This window comes from Carica papaya, chromosome 1 (assembly GCF_054855325.1).
Source record: "Carica papaya isolate Zhongbai chromosome 1, ASM5485532v1, whole genome shotgun sequence".
Lineage (NCBI taxonomy): Eukaryota > Viridiplantae > Streptophyta > Magnoliopsida > Brassicales > Caricaceae > Carica > Carica papaya.
Genome location: NC_142309.1, coordinates 20,731,264 through 20,754,792, shown reverse-complemented (window position 1 = coordinate 20,754,792; position 23,529 = coordinate 20,731,264). Strand labels below are relative to the sequence as shown.

The window sequence follows — 23,529 nt, the reverse complement described above, 5'->3', positions numbered from 1 at the left end:
ATTTTTTTTTAATTAATTTGTCTAAAATATAGTAATTTCAATGTAACACACCAAACCCTTATGCCAAATGTGTTTGCCCTCAATTATATATATATATATATATATATATTCTCATAAAATACAGACACACACATATGGATATACATTCTCATGATGTGTGTGTGGAGTGCCCCGTAAAATTTGCTAAAAGAAAAACACCCAATTAAGAAAGGTCTCTCTTTACAAAAACCACTATGTCATTACACAGACATGGGTTGAGTTAGAACTTTTTATAGCGTTCGCAATTTACATATATGAACATGTCAATGGAGTTGACCTTGTCAACCCAACCCAACCTTGCATCAAAACAAAACGAGAATTCCAATTTCTCATTCCCCATAATCTACATTCTGCCCTCCAATCAAAGAACTAAAAAATGAATTAGTAAAAGAAATTAAACATATCTTCACCAGCTTTTCTGATGACCATGTTGTCTGGGAGACCTGTAGTAGTTCGGATCATGATCATCTTTGCCGGAATTAGTAATATTTTTAACAGGAGAAGACGACTGTAGTCCGCTGCCGATCACCTTCTTCTTCTTCTTCGTTGATTTTGATTTTGACCTCTGATTAGATGAAAACCCCTTTATCATAGGCACGATATACCACCAAAAACAAGTACACAACACTGCAAATGATCGGCCGAAAAGAGCGAGAAAAAACAATATCAAGATCAACGCTGCCGGCATATGATTCCCCAGCCACCGCCATTGATGACTCCTCATGATTGATCTCCACGTCACCCATCTTTCATTTTCAATCGACTTTTTCTCAGATTCTGAATCTGGGTTTTTCTCGCCATGAACCTCCTCCAAGCCTTCTGAATAAATATTCTTCTTGTTCTTCTTCTCATTGTCTTTAACATCGTCGTCTTCAACCATGGTTTTGTCAGTAAAAATTTCCTTTTCCTTCTTCTTGACTCTGATCACCATAGGGACACACTCGTTGGAATTGGAATACACGAAACGGACGAAAGAGATGTCGTCTGAGTCAGCCTGCGAGTAAATTTTCTGCTTCTTCTGTTCGAGCTCGGTGAGAAGTGCAGAGAACTTGTCTAGTCCTCGCATGGCGTATGGGTTATTCTTCTTGTGTCTCTTGCTGCAGAAGTTGTTTTTTGTTCTTGATTTTCTCGGTGTTGAACCAGGACTGCTCCATGACTGATGATCATGTTCATCGTCTTGATGATCTTCCGGGAGATTGGAAACGCCACAGATTAAATTACTAAACATTTTGGGAAACTGGGTTCGCTTTCTTTTGGGTTCAAATTGTGGTTTATATGGACTATACATATATATTTTTTAGTTTTTTTAAATTGTATATATAGTAGCCTATAAAAAAAAAATAATGTATATATAGTGAAGGTAATTTGACCAAATCCTGGTCAAATGAGAGGTATGGTTCAAGAGAAATGAACAGAAGTTTCCGTGTATATATATATATGTATATGCCATTCTTAATTTCTTGGGGAGGGGTTAAATCCAATAATGTTATAATTAAGTGGGAGAAGGGAGACTTCAAATGGTATTTATAATATCATATAGATTTTTATATTACAATTTGCTCAACATCATTCCCTTATCAGTAATACATCACACATATGTGATACATTATAATATACATATATCATATATGTATGAATATTAGTATTTACAATTAACTAGTAATCATATATAATAATATTTATAGAGGATTAATTTGGAATTTGACTTGGTGAAAAAAATGGATTAGTATGAGATTTTTCACAGCATGCTGATGGAGATTTATCAACATTCAATTTCATAACATATAGCCGTAGGAGAATCTAACATCATTTAGTGCCATAATTGATTAAGTACCATATTTAATTTAAGTACTTCCAAGGCTAATCTTTCCCCGGATTCCTTTGTGATCCTCGCCAATTATATAATTAAGGTACTCATTGATTTTGTTTTGATTTGTATGATATGATTGTCTTCACGCATCATGAATAATATATTATATAACTTTGTATATAATCTTAAGTTTTTCAACAATTAATTAATTTTTTTTAATTATTCTTAACATAATATCAAAACTAGATTAAATTAAACTTTTCAACTCAAGTCAGATTATATAAAATCATGTTTATACCCAAATTGATTCAGACGGTCAAGAAATCAAACTAAGTATGGCATAATCGATGAGTCGGAGTTTTGTCGAATCAATTAAATTACTAAACGTTATTTTTATCATACCTAATTACACCATCGAAATCACATTATTTTTCATTATAATTGGTGGATGAAATTGAGCTAATTTGATCTTATTTTTTAGTTTCTGATTAATTCATTATAATTTTTTTAGCACTTATAGTTAAATTTTAAAGATAATCAATCACAATTAATAATTCTAAATTATGCGAGAAAATTTAAATTGATTTAACATTTTAGATCATGTTCAAAATAAATATAGATTTTGTTTCATATTCATTTATAAATTCACTTACTTTCACTAAAAGACGTACGAAATTTTAAAATGATATACATTAAATTATATAGTATATCACGTAGAATTAGAATAATATATCTTAAATTTACTAATTTTAAAATTCTCATATACTCAATTTTATTATCCGCACAATATAACTTTTATATATATATATATATTTTCTAATTAAACTAATTAGTATAAATTTATAAGTATGGTTACATTGAATTCATTTCCAATTTAACTTAAATGTAACCCTTTCACGTTGACCATGCTTAATGTAATGGTGAATGAACAGATTTCTTTTTTTTTTATGAACATTGTTAAAGTTCAAGTCAAGTCTCTTTTGTTTCCTCAACTCTTTTTTTTTTTTCCAATAAATATATATATATATAAGTTGATGAAAAAAGGAGACTAATTAAGTACTTGGTATCACAAAATTGGACAATACCTTTTTTCTTAATATCTATCTCTTCTGCATTTTTTTAAATAATGTCCAGACCATGAATCGGTCAATGAAGAAGGTAGCAGGTAAAATAAATGTTATAAATTTAACAAAAGATAAATTATTTGAGAACTATTTTGTTTAAATTTAAGTATTAATTATACCATAGATTTTCAAGAGAAGATAATTTAATTTTTATTTAAGAAACATTTATGTCAATTCAATTAGATCAATTGATAAAACATTAAACACTAATTAACTTGTAATCATATAATAATATTTGGATTATGAAATTATTAAGAAAATAACTGTTTGTTTATTTTTATCCAAGAAGAATAATTTCTTTTTTTTTTTTTTATATATATCTAAAACGACATAAGCATGTATGCAAGTTAACCGATTACATCAACATCCAGATATTTTAATCCCGCAATAAGAATTATTTAGTTGAGGGAAAGAAAATGAGATAAGAAAATAAGAATTATTTAGTCTTTAATCCAATTTTAAATTAAATCAAAATAACTAGTCATCTTTTCTTTTCCTTCTCTCAATAAATCCAAGCAGAGTTTTACTTCATAAATAACTAGTTATTATTGCACATTAATGTAATACTTGATCCCAGAAATTGGTCCGGGATAATTTGTATTTCATTTATAAAATACATAAGTAATTAATTTATTGTATTTTAATTTAAATTTTATTAAATTTTTGAGAAAAAAATAAATTAGACACGAAATTAAAATCAATTTTGAAGAAAATAGATGAAATTTTGAATCCGGGGGATGTGTTTGCAAGAAATTTTGAAAACAAGGAGTTAAACAGCAAGAATAAAAAATTTGGCCACGTGGGACGGCTCGATCAGCAGCCCCGACAAACAAGAGCATGTCACGTGGCAACCCCGCTGATATCGGCACCACGTGAGTGATCCACGTGCCTGCCGATCTGACAGTCCAAATCTCATCCCGCGCACATGAACGACCCAGATGCATTCTCTCTTTAGACGTGATCAAACAGTTAGATTCAATCCGATCATGTAACCCAGATTTATTTCCCGAATAAGATAAATTTTACGGACGAGAGAGGATCACGTATTCTCAAACGGACGACCTAGATCGATACAAGAGAACTCTAACCCGAACAGATAGCCCAGATTTAAGTATCGCATTTTAGGGAACCCTAATCCTAGCCACACCAGCCATCATCGAAGAAGGAGTCCGACCATTGTCGTCGCCGCACTGGAGCCACTGTTGACTGCTGAAAAAGATAAAATCTTTCCATTTCCACGCAGAATTCAATTATGAGTCTCCCTGTGGTTATATCGGAGCAAAAGGGACAATGGGTGAGCTAAAAATTGTAGGCAAAGTTCGAGATGTCGTAGTCAAAACCCAAAACCCTCTCCAATGACCCATTTTTCATTTTTTGTTTCATGTGATTTTTTGACTATCGTGTTCATCGTTTCTTTCTAGTGCAGGTTAGCCAAAAAAGAACCCTAGCTATGAAGGAGGACCGGTGGAGCTACCGCACCTAGAGACTCCCACTCCCCTTGATAGGTTTTCGCTTTTTTATTTTTTCGGCCAACCAAGGTTTTCTAACATGTTTTTTTTTTTTTTTCGCAGGGATACATATAAAACCGGCCAAAATAGGCCAAAACTGACTAGACCGAGGTGAACTGCCTCCGTGGGCGGAGCAGCCGGCATCGAAGTACGGCAGCACCGTAGTGCCAAAACTCTAAAATTTGCCAGAAAGATTTTTCAATACCGATTTGAGCTTTTGGGATATTTTTGGATACGTGACAAATATTTTAATTATCACAGGAAAAATTCAGAAAACTCAGGGACCGTCAGGAGGCGTAGTAGATAGAACGACGTTTCGAAACACCGATCCGGGTAAGAATCCCTCACCCTATTCCCTATTACAGTAAATTGAGGCTTAATAATAAAATATATTGTATTGTGTGAAAAATTAAAAAAAATACTAAAAATAATTATAGGTCACTAGTGGAGTCGGAACCTATCAGTTTATATTTTTCATGATTCACTGTTTATTTTCCTGTACTACTTGAATTGCCTACTATTAAATTGTGTGTATTTAATTGATGGTTTTGATTGTTTTCTCAGTTGTTTGGTTTACCTCACTACACATTCCCGTGTTGGTCTGTTCTGAAATAAAATATCCTAATTATGTTCTTAATGTACAAATCGCTTATTCGCACAACCTATTATTGATTTGTGATTATGAAATGTTAGTATGAAATTGATGATTGATTGATGATATAGATGTAACGGCCTCGAAAATTCAAAAGGAAATACATATAATGATCTGAGTGCGGAAGCGAAATAAAAGATTAAGGTTAATATCCCTTACACAATAACTTAAAAGTACTAAACAATATCACGAAATAAGTTCTCTAAAAAGAAATACTTGAAATAAGAAAAATAAAGGAAATTATAAGGTATCTAGTATCTACTCGCTGTCTTCTTGTGAATCGGGCTCGGGAACTAGGTCCTCCTGATCTGAAATGGTTAAATAAGGAATGAGCTACACTAACCCAGTAAGAACATCACATTATTCACCGTCACAGAAGCAAATGTTGGTAGAAAATTAAAACAACCAATGGAGCAGTAGATTTAAACAAATTCATTTATCAATAATCAAACCATTTACCGTCCACTTATCGCAGTGAGATTTATAAAAACAACCTATGGAAACAATAACATTGTAAATATCATGAATTCATATATAATTTGTAACATAGCACATATCATACTTTTATATTCAACTCGTCAAACAATAATTGCCCATTTTTATCAGCCTACTAGTATCCATGGGGATCCATAGGGGTCCCCGCTACACGTAAACTATTCCCCTTAACAAACTTAATTCCAGGGCCGTCCCCATACCCCGTTCGGTATGAGCGCCAAAACAATATACCTCAATACCCCGTCCAGTATGAGGGTGAAGCGGGCCGTCACCATACCCCGTCCGGTATGAGTGCCAGAACAATAAAGTCTCCATATCCCGTTTGGTATGAGACAACGTTCACGGTAAGGTTCCCTATAAACCCGGTCCGTCCACTATCTCCCAGGATATCTAGTGAGGCTGTTATCTTGTCCATTTATCAAATCACACCCCTTTCCTATTTTTTCTTAGTCTCCGTTACCAACTCAAACATGAATACATAAACAAGTAACGTGCATCCAACAAAGCAAACATATCTTAGATTCCCAAAATCAAACAGTAGTGAAGTAAGCAGTGATACATGCATTCAAAACCATAAAATAAATAAACCAGATATCATAATACATTTAAACTGTAAAATAAATCAAACAGGAATTAACAGAGAAATATGTCCGGTTCGGGCTTTATTAGCAACCGTAATTAATTATGTATATCTACTTAATTTGTATAAAATACAGTATTATTATTTATTCAGACTTCAATTCCATGATAAGAAAATAAGGTGAGAAGTCCTTACTTGATTTGACGCCGAAAACTAAATTTTCACTACGCCTACGGGTGGTCCCTGGGTTCCATGAATTTTTTTTTTCCGGGAACTAAAACACGCTTACGGTACCTACACATGTACCAAATAACCCAAAAATCAGACTCAGGGCCTACTCGGTCAATTTTGGAATTTCAGTATGGCGCCGATCCGCCTCGAATTGGCTGTTTACAGCTGAATTCAACCAAACTTGCATCGGTTCCTGTGAGAAAACACACTTAGGGCCCTCGGTGGGTAAAAAAAATACAGAAAATCGAAACTTACCGGCGATGGGACTCTCTAGTGTGGCAGCTCCTCCGGCTCACGTCGCAGTTGGGTGTTTTGCTCCGGTCAACCTGTAGAGGAGGAAACGGTGATCACAAAGGTGGAAAAATCACGTCGAACGGGAATCGGGAAGGGCTTCATCGGAGGCAAAAATCGAGACACCCCGCGGCGGCGCCGTTGGGCTTCGGCGGCGTTTTCTGGCCAATTGGCTGGTGCTTTCGCTCCGATTTGGCCATAGGTGGTTTTAAAATCGAATTCTGAGTAAAAGGTAGAATATTTACCTCGTTTGGCAGCCATAAATTGCTCTGGTACGGCGGTGGGTGGCGGCGGTTGGCTCCCCAGCGGCTGGGCTGTCTTCTCCGACGAGGGGCTCTGGCGGCTAGGTTAGGGTTTGGGTGCAGATGAGATTATTTATAACCATCCACTTTTAATCTGAGCCGTCCATCGCATTTAATCTGGACCGTCTGATCGCGATTAAATAAGAAATGAATCTGGACCGTTCATCGCGATTCAATCTAGGCCTTCCGTTCGCGTGGGAACGGATCTCAACTGTTCGATCGCACGCATGCGGATCGCCCACGTGGCTCCCTTCCGCATGGCTTCCCGCGTTAGCGTCTCTGCCACTTGGCGCGTCCTGGTTGGCCGGGACTGCTGATCGAGCAGTTGACGTGGCATAATTTTCTAAATTGCGTTTTGATCCTCGATTTTTTATTTTCTTTCAAAAATACCCCATTAACCCAAATTTTCACCAATTTTTTCCAAAATTGTTTTCAATTAAATCCCTAAATAATTTTTACCTATTATTATTATTATTATTTCTATTAAAATAAATTAAACTAAATTAAATTCAATATATTATTACATAAATAATAATTATATTCATATAATAATTACAATAATAAAAAATAAAATAAAAAGAAAGGGTTGGGGTGTTACAATAGATATATATATGAAAGGCTTACTGGGTATCTTGAGAAATGGTGGACGGACCCGGTATATAGGAAACCCTATTGTGAATATCACCTCAGTTAGATAGGACTGAGAAGTCTCATATCGGAAGAGTTTGGGAAACATGATTCATCCTCATATCGGACGAGGTATCGAGATGATAGTGTGTTTGGCGCTCATTACTGGATGGGGTATGGGAGGACCGGGTTAACTGACAAATCTAGATATTGAGTCACGAGTAGAAGAATATCCCTATGGATCCCACAGAAGTTCCAATAAGCAGGTTAAAAGGAGAATCCTAATCTTGTTCATTTGTACATGAAATCATAATGTTATATGATTATTTGCTGTTATAGGTTGATTTTAGAAAACTTGCAACGGTAAGTTTGGAATAAACGATTTTTTTATATTAAACGAATTTACTTAAATAAAGGACTCCATTAGTTGTTTTATGATTTTTACCAACATTTGGTTTTCTATAACTCTGTTGAGCATTCAAATTTACTGTATAAGAAATGTAAGTTTAACATTATTGTGTACTTTTGCATTTAAAAATACAAATTCATTTTCTTTAAGTTCGAGGTCTCTATATTAACCTATTTAGTGAAAGTATCATATAAACCTATAATTAATATGCTAATAATTTATAAGTTACCTGTCAAATGGCTTACATGTAAAGTGTTGCTTTTTTTAAAGTCATTAAAAAAAAGGTTAATATAAACAAACCAGTCTCAAAAAGGGGCTTTTTATGCTTATCAAAATTGGACTTGTGATGTTATTATTTGTAACAGCTGGAACCCCAATGTTGGTGGGCACAGACGTTAACATAACATTTCCAACTAGTGGAACATATAAATATTAAATATGCAACTGAACTATAGTTTAATATATATCCTTTATGATAATAATTATTTGTTTACAAATAATTGAGACATTTAAATTAATTTATAAATTTAAAATAGAAACTAACAAGGTCCTCTTCACCATCTTCTATTTATCTTAGACTTGTTTCTCATCTCTTCTGACATGGATGAAAGTGAATTGGGGTAAGCTTTACGACATCAGTAAGAAAGAAAATTCTATAACAGAGACTTATGTACACACATTTACACAATATATAAAATATAATAATATTTATAATAAAAAAAATATCAACAAAATATTACAATCAAAATATACAACAAAACAAATCATCACATGAAGCATATTCCAATCCTCACTCTTTTAATCTAATTTTTATTTTCATTTAAAATCACACTTATGGATTCACAGATTTCTCAAACCAAAACAGATTTACTCACATACACATATCACTCTAATCGTATTTATAATTTCATATTGTTTAATTTTTTAAAGCTTATTTATGTTACCATCATGCGATGCTTGTTATGTCACTATCGAGGATAGGTGAAAAGGATCCCCTCATCACATGGATACGACACAATCTTATATTGGCGACATCAGTTATGTTTGCTAGGTGACTCACACGCTTATATATATCTACGTCTGGACTAAGTTTCAAATATTATCTATGTGCAGGTTCACCATACCTGTTGAATTTCAGCCACGCACACATGATCATCTCTTCGATTCACGACTAACGAATTAAGTGTCTTATTTATTATTCACAGTTTTCGTATTTCATTATCAATTGTTTTTCTTGTTCTTCTTTCTACTTGCTATACAATTTATTTCTAAATTTACCTAAATTCTCTATTCCTAGAACTATTTCATATGATTGCCTTCCTGGTGGCTTATTTAGTCTAGTTATTTAATTAACTTACATGTTTCAATTTCTTCATTGTTTGTTTTTCACATCTATTTGACTTATTCAGTTTTTTATTTAAAATTTAAAATCTATATTACTTTAAGATCCTAACTTCTACACACAATTAAATACAAACACATACATAATACGATATCATCACACAAATCATAGCCATATTTTAAACTATTTTTTGAATTATTTTGTACCAGATCACATAGCAAGTACAGTGCACCGTACATCTACACCATATCACACAGCAGGTGCAATATACTCAAATTCCACACGTACACATATTGGTTATACATTTCACATGTATAACATATGTACACACATATTAGTATACACAAATATATTACAATACAGATATGTACCCTCACTATATGTCTCACACAGAATATATATTTATATTTACATATACAGTCTCTATCGATAGATAATTACATTCATACTTAAATACATATTCACCATCACACACAACATACCATATACATATTTATTCACACATTTGCTCTTATCAGTTCTGTTCTTATTAATTTATATCTCATTCATTGTATATTTATATATATACACACACACATGTGTAACAACGTGTATATATATATACACTACATAAACAAAAACAAATACAAATTAAATATATTAATTATATTTGTATTACATTATATATACATTTAAACATTCACATATAATGCATTATATATATACATATTTACATAAATATATAAGTTATGTCTCCGTACATAATACACACATTTCTTATCTACAGTATGATCATAAAAGTTTTAGGAATCCTTTCTGACTTGGTCTATAATTCTCTTAGAAATTCGGATATCGTTTGAATAATTTTCTTTGTTTATAATGCAAAATATACACATTAATTTAAGAATAATTTTAGAAACTATACATGCAAAAGGATGGATATATTTTACCTTTGGACATGCAATTACACTCGCTAGCATCACCATGCTCTATCACACGGTTGTCACCGAAAATGTCACGCGCTGATGATGAAATCAGCGCGCAGGTCGCCACACTTCCATTTTTTCTTTCTTTTTTTTTCTTCTCTCTTTTTCTCTCTCTATCTGACCATGACTCTTCTCTCTCTTCTTCTCCTTCTACTTCCAGTCACGTGTCACCGTGTCGCACAACCCACCCGATCCTTCTCCTCTTTCTTTCTCTTTTGATTACGGCGTTGTACAACACCGCATGATCCTTCTCTCACAGTCTGTCGTCGACACCGCTCGAACCTCTCTCTCCTCTCACAGTCGCGTCTCTCCTCACTCTTTCCTCTCTTTCTTTTTTTCATTTTTTTTCTTTTATTTTTAATTATATATATACTCACATATATATATATATATATGCATATATATTTGACACCTGGTTTCCTTATGCTCCCAGAGGTGTACACGCCTCTGGGCCTTTTTTTTCTTTTATTTTCTTTTTTTTTCATTTATAATTAGTTATATATATGTTTTATTATTATTTTTTTCTTTTCTTTTGTACACAGCTGGTAAATCAGCTGGGTTTTACATTGTTCGTGGAGCTCTAGAGGAGCCGAGATTTTTGGGGAGAGTTTGAATAAATCTATTGTTCTTAATGAAGAAGACATGGAGATGTATGTTAAAGAATTCTAACGGAGCATAAATGAAAAACTGAGTTGAATTAGAGGTCCAAGAGTGTTAAGTAATAAGAATTGAAAAGCTTCCTCAAGTACATCTCACCATATAACAGAGAACCAAACAAGTGATAGAATATCAATTAAACATCCAAATTGCAGGAGAAAAATTGAATTATAATAAGCAAGAAGCCACACACTTGAATTAGAAATACATCATATTTTGTCATTTGGACTGCAGGGAGATTGGAATCAGCATAAGTTCCAGGAGGACAGGGACGCAGATGATCATGACTTGGGAGGTACTTCCCTTGCACCAACACCCTCGTTCATAAAATCCCTCTCTTCATCACCCTTAAGTTGGCTCAAGTTACTTTTTTCCTTGATGAGTTTGGTATGGTGGTGTTTGCAATAGAGTCTGCCTTAATGTGCAATATAGTTTGATGGGTTAATCACACATGGGTACATTTAAAGCAGCTCTTATGGTAAGGGGTTCCATTCACTGTCATATTTATAATACAGAAGACAACATATGGGCTATAGTTGCTATGACAATTCTCTAGAGCTTAGTTTAGTATGTTAGATAAATTGTAGAATCTTATGATCTTAATTCATAGAATCTTATGCTCTTGATTCTTACCTTTTCAGTTGGGTAAACTCTGTTCTTGCAGCCAAAACATTTCTCTCTGGTTCCACCATTTGTGCTCGAGACTTTGGTCGCTGATGGAAAAAGATAAAAGCAAAAAAAAAAACCAGAGCAGGAAAAGCAAACGTAGCAGAACCTGTAAACCTTTTCTTTCTGATTCCAATCTATGTAAAACAAGCAAAAAGAGCCTCTATATATAGGCTTACATAAAACAAACAGAGTTAAAAAACGGTCACCAAATCCCACAACTAATCCCACCACTCTGCTACCTATTTGCAACTGTAAAAGAAACTTGCTTAAATGTAGGAAACTAACAGATAAGAGAAAGATTCATTCAAACTTTAAATTATATCTCAACACTCTTCCTTGATTCAAAGTTACTAACTCTCATAATTTTTATGAAATTCTCATGCTTTTCCAATGGAAGCGCCTTTGTCAGTATATCAGCAATTTGTTCCTTTGTATTACAAGATTTTAACATGATTTCTTCACTTATAACAAGCCTCCGAATGAAGTGATAACGAATGTTAATGTGTTTTGTTCTGCTGTGGTAAGCTTGATTCTTCGTCATTGCAATAGCTGACATGTTATCACAAAAGATCTTTGTTGCTCCAGCTTGCTTCTGATCAAAATCAACAAGAAGTCTCCTTAGCCAAACTGCTTGACTGGCTGATGTTGTTACTGCAATATATTCAGCCTTTGATGATGATAATGCTACCACCTCCTGCTTCTTTGAACTCCATAAAATTGCTCCTGATCTAAGATTAAACAGAAATCCAGACGTGTTTTTTCTATCATCGATACAACCTGCAAGATCACTATCAGCGAAATCTGTTAGTTTAAAAGTTGATACCTTGGAGTACCAAATTCCCAACTCTGCAGTTCCTGCTATATATCTTAAAATTCTCTTTGCAGCTCTAAGATACAGCTTGCTTGGATTATGCATAAATCTGGACACAACTCCAACAGAGAAAGCAATATCCAGTTTAGTATGAGACAAATAGTTCAAGCCTCCAACAAGACTCCTGAAATATGTTGCATCCACACTTCTAGCACCATCATCTTGACTTAATTTTTTATTTATATTCATGGGTGTGACTTCCTTTTTGCAGTTTAGTATATTGAACTTCTTCAAAAGATCCATTGCATATTTTCTTTGTGAAATAAAGATCCCATCCACAACTTGCATTACTTCAATACCAAAGAAAATAATGTAACAAACCTAAGTCTGTTATTTCAAATTTTTTCATCATGCAGGCCTTAAACTCAGCAATTATAAACTCACTAGAACCCATATAAATCATATCATCAACATAGAGACATACTACTAAAAATTCATCATTACCATTTTTCTTCAAATAAAGTATAAACTCATTTTCACTTCTTTCAAATCCATTCTCCTGAAAATAAGAATCAATTTTAAAATACCATGCCCGTGGTGCTTGCTTTAAGCCATAAAGCGCATTTTTTAATTTGTAAACTTTATCTTCATTGCCATTTGCTACAAAACTTTCGGACTGTGAGACATACACTTTTTCTTCCAAATCATCATTTAAAAAAGCAGATTTAACATCAAATTGGTATACTGGCCAATTTAATTGAGCAGCTAAGGGTAGAAAAATTCTCACCGTTTCAAAGTGTGCAACAGGAGAGAAGATTTCATAAAAGTCGATACCTTATTGTTGAGAATAATTTTTTACAACCAGCCTCACCTTGTGTTTTTGGATGCTCCCATCTGCATGATACTTGGTTATGAACATCCATTTGAGCTCAATAACATTCTTTCCTTTCGGTAAGTCAACCAAATCCCATGTTTGATTTTTCTTAATAGCTGACAGCTCCTCTTCCATAGTTTTATACCATTCCTTGCTTTTTGTAGCTTCTTCAAAGTGAATAAGATCTGAGACAAGCAGAGCAAAAGTACTAGAATTATAAATTTCTTGCAAGAATATATATTTTCTTTGAGGAGTTTCACTTGATGAACTTGAAGATGATGATTCATTGTTTGTAGGAACAAATGAATTGTTATTTCCAGGAGTGCCGGAGCTGGAAATTGTTGGTGTTGAATTCAACGATGATGCAACATTATCTTCTAACACTTGAACATGCTGTTATTTGTTTTCTTCATTCCAAATCCATTTTGCATCTTCATTAAAAACTACATCTCTGCTAATGGTGATCTTGTCACTAGTGGGGTTATAGAGCTAAATGCTTTATTCTAAGCAGTAACCAACAAAAATATACTTTTCAGATTTTTCATCAAATTTTTTAGAATGGGTTCTAACCAAAGCATAAGCTATACAACCAAAAACTTTTAAGTGGCTTACTGTTGGTTTTCTATCTGTCTAAGCCTCAACAGGTGTTTGATTACGAACAGTTTTTGTAGGAAACAAATTGAGAATATACACCGCTGTTGCAACAGCTTCTGCCCAAAAATAAATAGGAAGACCTTTTGCTTGCATTATACTGCTGGCCATCTCCACTACTGTTCTGTTCTTTCTTTTAGTTATACCGTTTTGTTGTGGTGTGTATGGCGCTGCAAGCTCCCTGCGAATTCCATTTTCCTCATAAAAAATATTAAAATCAGTTGAAACAAATTCACCTCCTCTATCTGTTCACAATATCTTTATTAAAAGACATTTGTTTCTTTCTACAAGCGCTTTAAACTTCTCAAAAGCTTCAGACTTGCTTTCTAAAAAATAAACCCAACCCATGCGGTTATAATCATCTGTAAACAGCAGAAAATATCGACTACCACCAAGAGATTTTGTATTCATAGGCTCACACAAGTCTGCATGCACTAACTCAAGGTAATTAGAGGCTCTCTAGGCCTTTCATACGGGAAAAGACTTTTTACTCTGTTTTCCATAAACACAACCTTCACAAAAATCAAGATTCTTAAGTTTTGGCAAACCAAAAACCATTTCCTTCTTTTGACTCAACAATTTTAACCCATTAATATTTAAGTGCCCATAACGTAAATGCCACGATCGAGTCTCACTATCACCACTAGCAACCATAGCACAATTCTCAATCATTGAAACTTCTAGCAGAAATATTTTATTTTTAGCCATCGGAACTTTAGCGGTGATTTGCCCAGATTTCTTATCTCTAATAGTGCAATAATCATCGTCAAACAGAATTGAGTATCCACTAAGCATTAATTGTCCAATGCTAAGTAGATTATGAGATAAATCAGGAACACACAACACATCTTGTAAAATCTTAGCATTCCCTTGACTAGTTTTAATGCTTATGGTATCTTTGCCTTCAACTCGAATCTTCTTGCTGTCTCCTAGCATCACATCTGTTTTATCGGACTCATCAAGTTCCTTAAATAATGATTTTGTTCCACACATATGGTTAAAACAACTGCTGTCCAAAAATCAAACATTGTTAGACTGCTCTCTCTCTCAAAAAAGAGTCATGAACAACGTACTTTCTTCATTTGGTTCCTCTGTAAAACTTGCTTGGTTGTTCTCATCTTTTTATTTTTTCCAACAATAAGCCTCTCTATGATCTGGTGTGTTATAGTAGTAATATTTAAAGATCTTCCTTTGCCTCTCTTCATTAGATGCGCTTCTGTCTGCACCTTTTCATTGGCCTCTTTCATGAAAGCCACCTTTGCCACTGCCACTGCCACTGTCACATCCAGCAGCATTTTCATGCATCTCCCCCTTCACCTGAAAGGCTTTTTCTTCATTCTTTTTATATGACCTAAGCAATCTGTCTTCATGAGCTTATAAGGAACTCATTAGCTCATCAAATGAATAATTTGATAAATCATGGGCTTCCTCAATAGCAGCAACAATATATTCAAATTTAGGAGTAAGACTCCTTAATACTTTTGCAACAACCATTTCTATATAAATCACTTCACTATACGACTTCATTTGATTAACCAGAGAAGAAACTCTAGACAAATAAGCTTGAACAAATTCATCATTTTTCAAGAATAGAGTTTCAAATTCACGACAGCATGTTTGCAACTTTACCGTGATTACCTTCGAGGAGCCTTGGAACTCCTTCTTCAAAATTTGTCAGGCCTCCAAAGATTTTGCTGCTGTTGCAATTTTTGAGAAAATTGTTTTATGGACAGCTTGTTGAATTAGGAATAAAGCTTTGGCATCATTCTTTTTGGTTTCTTTCAATCTTTCTTCTGCCTCTTCATCTGGGTCTTCTAAATCCACGAACCCATATTCGACCAAATTCCAAAGATCCTGAGACTTGAAAAGAGTCTTCATCTTAATACTCCAAAACTCATACTTTTCACCTGTGAAAATCGGTATGAGCGGCTGTGAGGATGATGAAAAAACGTTTACTGCCATTCTCTGCACTTTCTCTTGTGTTTCCCTACACTCCCCAAAACCTTTTACTCAATTGCCCAAAAGACCAGAGCCTGGCTCTGATACCAGATTTGATGGAAAAAGATTAAAGCAAAAAAAAAACCAGAGCAGGAAAAGCAAACTTAGCAGAACCTGTAAGCCTTTTCTTCTGATTCCAGTCTATGTAAAACAAGCAAAAAGAGCCTCTATATATAGGCTTACATAAAACAAACAGAGCTAAAAAACCCGTCACCAAATCCCACAACTAATCCCACTATTCTGCTACCTATTTCTAACTGTAAAAGAAACTTGCTTAAATTTAGGAAACTAACTGATAAGAGAAAACTCATTCAAACTTTGAATTACATTTCAACAGCTGTACCTTTCTGTTTAAAACAGGTTAGATATCAAATCAATACTAAAAGACTCTCAGTTTCTAAGACGCAGAGCTACCTCATTATCAGAAGCTTTCTCTGACTTTACAATCTTTGGTGTCCCTGTAAAGCGGAATATAGAATTAAATAAGCCAAATTAACAAGAACAAAAAAAAAAAACATCTGGTTCTAAAGATCAATTCACGATAATCAGTTACCTTCAAAGCTTTTGTCAAGACTGCCGGTTCTTTAAACATATGCACGGAAGAAATAGATGAAATTGAGTGGGAGAATCTGGAGAAATCAATATCTCTCTGGATTCAACACTTTAATCTGGCGGTTAAAACAGTCTTCGTTTCAGAAAAAAGACTCTGCAACCAAGTGTTGGGAGAGATTTCAATCGTGGATTGATTCATCTGGCTCGAATGCTTTATTAAAATTACAGATAAAATCATAGTAGTCTTCTTTCGATTCGAAGAAGGCATTACCAGGAGCAGCAAGGAGCCACAAAAGCTCTTCAAGCTCTTAGACATGTTTGATTCCTTAGAGAAGCTCAAGCCAAAATTTATTGAGATTTTCGAAGGCCAAGCAGGAGCCGACATTGTTGCCAGGTTCAGAGAGTTCGATAAGCTGCTTGTTCATGCGTCTACTAGTTTTCTGGGAGTTTGGTCTACAGATTGAAGGAAACTCATATGGTCTCCTCTGTGTTATTTGTATATTTGGTTACTAATTTTTGTTATAAATTCCATTTTGTATTATTCTTTTATTCTTTGCCAGCACATACCTCATTAGCTAGGTAGGTTGTTGACTGTAGGGTGAGCTGGGTACATTCTAAAGTTGACGTGTATTTATTTTATTGGGCTAGTTATTTATTCCTTTCTGTATATAATCTTTCTTTTGGCTGTACAGAATATAGACGATCAATAAGAACTTTCTGTCTTTCTATCAATTAGTACCTTCTTCAAGCTATTTTTTGTATGTACATGGTATTGGAGCTAAAGCTCTTGATTTAATATTTTTTTCCTTTACCCTTATTCATTTATTTTTCTAAATATATGGATAAAGAAAAGGGTATTGTTGCAAGGGTTACACAAACTCTTACTAATGAAAACCCATTAATTATACATGAGTCTGATAATCCGATAGTATCTCTCGTTACAACTCCTCTTACGGGAAGTAACTATCTAACCTGAAGTACTGCTATCAAAATCTCTCTAGAAGCTAAGAATAAGATTGGCTTTATTTCTGAAGAGATTCAAAAACTAGATGAAGCAAACAAAGAATATGTTCAATGGAAGAGAGTGGATTATATGGTTAAATCCTGGATTCTTGGTTCTATTTCAAAAGATTTTGTGGATTCTTTCATTTACTATCCTATTGCTTAAGATCTATGGAATGAAATTGAGCTAATGTATGGGATCTGTAATGGGTTTCTCTTATATCAAATCCAAAGAGACATTATCTTGATGGAACAAGGTAGTAACTCTGTTATTATGTATTACATCAGGATGAAGAAGAATTGGGATGAACTTAATCACTTGACTCCAAGTCCAGTTTGTTCTTGCCAAAGTTGCACCTGTGATGTTACGAAGAGAATGAATGCGATGGATTCATCTAGCAAACTTATTCAATTTTTAATGGGTTTGAACTCATTATATAAAGGAGATAGAAGTCAAATTCTTATAATGGATCCCTTACCCTCTGTAAGCAAGGCTTATTCAATGATTTTATATGTAAAACAACAAAGGCAAGTGATTGTCTCTGCTACTGACGTTGTTGACAACAATGCATTATTGGCTAGATCCAACTTTAAAAATGAAAATATTGAAAAAGAAAATTCTAAGAAGAAGGATATAAAGAGGGAGATAGAATTTGTGAACACTGTAATGTCCAGGTCACCTGAAGGACTCGTGCTTCAAGGTACATGGTTATCCTGACTGGTGGAAAGATTTGAAGAATCAGAAGGGAAAAGCAGAACAAAAAAAAGGTGGCAGCCAACATGGTTGATGTCTCGATACTCCTCTTGACTTAGGAGGAACTTACTAGAACAAATTTATATATATTATTCAATAAGAGATAGCCATGTTTATGAAAGACAAAAAACCAACAGAGACAGAATAAGTTATGTTTGCTCATGGAATAGAATTTGCAGGTATATCCTCAGAAAATGCTCTATTCTTATTTGGTAAAAATTTTCAATCTACTATGTGGATCATAGACACAAGTGCAAACATGCACATTTGTTTTAATAAGGAATTGCTTCATGGAATGCATGATATTAGCTTAAGCACTCTTGTATATTTGCCTGATGGAACCACAAAAATTGTGAATCAAGTTTGTACTACTTTCTTACACCCACGTATACCATTGAAGGATGTGTTATATGTTCTCTATTTTCATTATAACCTTCGGTCTATTAATAAGGCTATCAAAACCTCTAACATGATATTTCTCTTTTATCCTGAATGTTGCTCGATATAGGACTTGAAGAGTGTTGAAGTGCTTGTAGTTAGTAAAGTGTTTGGATCACTTTATATCCTTGATAGCTCATCTTTCAAAGCTGTAGTTATAAATAAAGCCAAGAATCATATATGTCCTTTTGTTTCTCTACAAGGAAAAATCATTATGCCCATTTTTAATACTTGTAACTAATAATCTAATTCTGTTTCTTGTAATAGATTTTCACATTCCAATAATAAAGATGAGTTTTTTACTCAAATTTACCACTCTAGATTGGGTCATGCTTCTGCTTCTACCATGAAACATTTACATTTTATTAATCATCAATCTTGTCCATCTATTCAACTTTGTGATGTATATCATATGACAAAGCAACATAGGCTGCTTTTTCCCACTACCGGTATAAAAACCACTCGTATTTTTTATTTGATCCACATGGACATTTGGGGACCCTATAAACTGTATACTCATAATGGTGCTCAGTACATTTTAACTCTGGTTGATGATTTTAGCAGGAGAATTTAGACTTTCTTACTATATCACAAGTCTCAAACCAAAAATGTTCTTAGCAATTTTTTTAAAATGGTCCAAACACTGTTTCAATACCCAGTGAAGATAGTCAGGTCTAATAATAGTACTGAATTTATAAATCAGCAGTGTAAGTAACTGTTTACCTCCTTAGGCATTGTTTATTAAACCTCCTGTTCATACCCTCCCCCCCTCCAAATAAAATGAGGTTGTAGAGAGAAAACACAAGCAATTATTAGAGATAGCTCGAGAATTATTGTTTTAATCTAATTTTCCTAAATGTTTTTTAGAGAGATGCTATTTTGACAGCTACTTATTTTATAAACAGACCTAGCTCAATCTTACAATGGAGAACCTCATCAAAAATTATCTATGGTCATACACCAGATTACAGCATATTTAAGACATTTGGGTCTTTATATTTTATATCCAATAATTTGCTCTCTAGAGATAAGCTGGACCCTAGATGTTTTAAATGTATCTTTTTGGGTTATGTAGTAGATACGAAGGTTTACAAGGTTTATGATATACAACATCGTCAATTCTATATTTCCAGGGATGTTGTCTTTTATGAAAACTGTTTTCCTTTTGATTTAGTTAATTCTGAAAAATAAGACATTTCTCTACCCAGGGTTTATATTTCAGCTAATGTGTCCTTTTCTGATCCTAATTCCTCTCCCATTAATGCTACTAGTTCCATACATGATTCCTATTCAGAGTCTTCACAATCTCCTCATCTTCATGAGATTGTTCAATCACTTATAGTCAGCACTAGACACAGAACCAAACTTACTTGGATGAAAGATTTCATTTGCCATTCTGCCATCATAAATAATATACCAATTGCATTGCACAAGGAGCCTCCAGGTTCGATGGTCAGAGATTAGACACCTCCAACTTATCTATATCATGTTTCTTCTTATTTTTCATCTTCATATATAGCCTTTTGCCAACTAGTGGTAGAGGATCTCATAGAGGGTTATCTTTCTTTGCCAGATTTTGAGGTGGTCTCTCACATTTTAGACATAAACTTAAGTTACAGTTTAGTTATTTTGGGTTTGAGAGAAACTTCAAGCAATCCCTGGAATGTAGAATGAAGGATTTAACAATACAAGAATGGAACTTTTGGATTTAGGTTTCTCTGGGACCATTTTATTGTAGATCTGAAACATATAGTTAGAGATGGTTGTCTGCTTGATGCAATCCAAATCTGTAGTGATTGATTTCTTCTCATCAAAGTTTTACTGATGTGCCATCAAAATTGAGGTACTTTGGATCATGTTAAAAAGTTGATTAATAATGCACAGATTGAGTGATTACAAATGTGTGGTTTCATTAATGTGCCATCAAAACTGAGATACTTCGTATCATGTTAAAATGTTGATTAATAATGCACATATTGAGTGATTATGAATGTGTGTAATCACTTTTAACTTTTATGGTTGATGTTCTCTTCCTCTTTTCCTGTCTGTGCATAAGCTTTTCTTAGAAAGATCATCAAAAGCATTCTGAGGAAGATTTGAAATTATCAATCTTTTCAAAATACACATTATACTAGTATATCTCACCATATAACAGAGAATCAAATAGGTGATAGCATATCAATTAAACATCTAAATTGTAGGAGAAAAATCAAATTATGACAAGTAAAAAGCCACACACTTGAATTAGAAATGCATCATATTTTTTCATTTGGATTGCAGGGAGATCGGAATCAGCATAAGTGCCAGGAAGACGGAGATGCATATGATCATGACTTGGTAGCTACTTCCCTTGCACCAACACCCTCGTTCATAGCATCCCTCTCTTGATCACTTTTATGATCAGTATAGATCTGAAAGGTCTTTCCGTATAAATAATGGCGCCAGGTTTTCAAGGCGTGTATGATTGCGGCAAGTTCCAAGTCATGGGTGGGTAATTCTTCTCATGATTCTTTAACTGTCTGGACCCATAGGCTATGACCTTCTCATGCTGCATTAGGACACAACCCATGCCTAGATAGGAGGCATCACTATAAACTGTATATCCCCCCGATCCATTCGGTAAAGCCAGTACGGGTGCAGTGGTCAGCCACTCCTTTAATTCTGAAAAACTTCTCTCACAATCCTCATTCCACTCAAACTTGGCATTCTTCTTTGTGAGTCGAGTTAGGGGAGCTGCTAGACTAGAGAATCATTCGACGAAGCTGCGGTAATAACCTGCCATTCCCAGGAAGCTACGGATTTCCTTAACTGATGTCAACTTTTCCTAGCCAAGTACCACTTCAACCTTTTCGGGATTCACTGATACTCCTTCCTTCGATATGATGTGTCCTAGGAAGGCGGTATGCTCAACCTAGAATCCATACTTACTCAACTTTGCATATAGCTTCTTTTTTCTGAGGACCTGTAAAACTTGGGCTAGATGGTGAACATGCTCTTCTTTGCTTTTTGAGTAGACCAAGATGTCATCGATGAACACGATAACAAATTGATCCAAGAATTCTCTGAAGACCCTGTTCATCAGATCCATAAAAATGGTCGGGGCGTTGGTTAGCCCAAATGGCATGACTAGGAACTCATAGTGTCTGTACCGGGTTCGAAAGGCCGTTTTGGGGATGTCTTCTATTCTTATTTTCACTTGATGGTAACCTGATTGTAGGTCTATTTTGGAGAAGACCTACGCACCCTGCAGCTGATCGAAGATGTCATCAATTCTGGGAATGGGATATTTGTTCTTGATTGTGACCTTGTTCAATCCTCTGTAATCAATACACAGTCTCAACGTTCCATCTCCCTTCCTGTCAAAAGTGACTCCGGCACCCCATGGAGACACACTGTGTCTAATAAAACCACTCTCTTGCAATTTAATGATATGTTTCCTCAGCTCTTACATCTCGACGTGGCTCATGCGGTAAGGAGCAACCGAAATAGGCTGGGTGCCTGCTTGTAGGTCTATAGTGAACTCAACTTCCCTATCCACTGGCAGTACAGATAGTTCGTCCGGAAACACATCTGGAAAGTTTCAGACTACCGGAATCTCTTGGATACAAATTTCCTTCTTGGGCTTGCCTAGTTAGAGAAAATAGCAAGGTTAAAGTACTTGAAAATTAAGGAAACTTGCCATCAAGGAATAAGTACCAAATGATTTTATTAATTTGTAAATGGTTCCTCATTAGGAGGATTAAATATAACCTTCTTGTTAAAGCAATCTATGGTGGCGTGATACGTCGCTAACCAATCCATCCCTAAAATTACATCAAAATCCTCCGTGTCTAACCCTATTAGGTCTACACTCAGTTTTTTATTTGATATCTCCACGGCACAAGCCCTGTAGACAACTTCCCCTAATAGTGTTTCACCCCCAGTAGTAGACACAAATAACATTGAATCAAGTTTATCAGGTGATACATTAAGTTTGGATGCAAAAACATGTGAAACAAATGAATGCGATGCACCAGTGTCAAATAAAACATGAGCAATATGGTTACAGATAGTTTACATATCCTGTACCACGTCCGGATCGGCATCGGCATCCTGCTGTGTGAGGTTGTAAACCCTACCCTGAAGAGGAGATCTTCCTTGGTTCTGGTTCCTCGGGCACTTTCTCGCATAGTTCTGGGCACTACCACATATGTGACAGGTGTTGTTTAGGCGATTGCATGGTCGGTCCCCGTGATCCTTGCCGCAGTGCTGACAGATCTTGCCACGTGCTGCCCTTGGAGCTTGAGGGGGAGCCTGGATCACTGGTCTGGGCCTCTTATTTTGTTGGACAAGCGCAGTAGGTGCTGGTTTGCGGGGTGGAGCTGAGGGTCTGTGACTCCCTGCTGACTGAGTAAGGGTGTTGAAACTCCTCTCCATGATCTGCACCTTTGCCAGAACGGCTGAATATGTCTTGAGCTCTAGTACCAATAAGTGCTACTTGATCTCTGGGCGGAGGCCCCACTGAAACCTCCTAGCCTTCCTGTCCTCATCTATCAATGTCTCAGGGGAGTATCGACCTAGCTATAAGAACTTACAAGCATATTTCGATACCGTCATGTTTCCCTGGACCAGTTGGACAAACTCCATCTCATTTAAATGTCGGATGTGCTCGGGGAGGTACTCCGCATGAAAGGTTGCTAAGAACTGCTCCCAAGTGACTGGTGTAGGCAGGGTGGTCTGCTTGAGCTCCCACCAACGACCTGCTTCCC

General features: G+C 35.0%; 1 protein-coding gene across 1 annotated transcript; it reads right to left on the bottom strand.

Moving 5' to 3' along the window:
- Nucleotides 1–202: 202 nt before the first annotated feature.
- LOC110808450 (uncharacterized) lies at nt 203–1,374 on the bottom strand. Its single transcript, XM_022033948.2, has one exon. The coding sequence runs from the start codon at nt 1,325–1,327 to the stop codon at nt 446–448; it is 882 nt and encodes a 293-aa protein (XP_021889640.2). The 5' UTR covers nt 1,328–1,374; the 3' UTR covers nt 203–445.
- Between the last annotated feature and the right edge of the window lie 22,155 nt (nt 1,375–23,529).

What these genes read in the sequence shown, in the direction of transcription:
- LOC110808450 (XM_022033948.2), bottom strand. Translation starts at nt 1,327, where the DNA reads ATGTATAGTCCATATAAACCACAATTTGAACCCAAAAGAAAGCGAACC.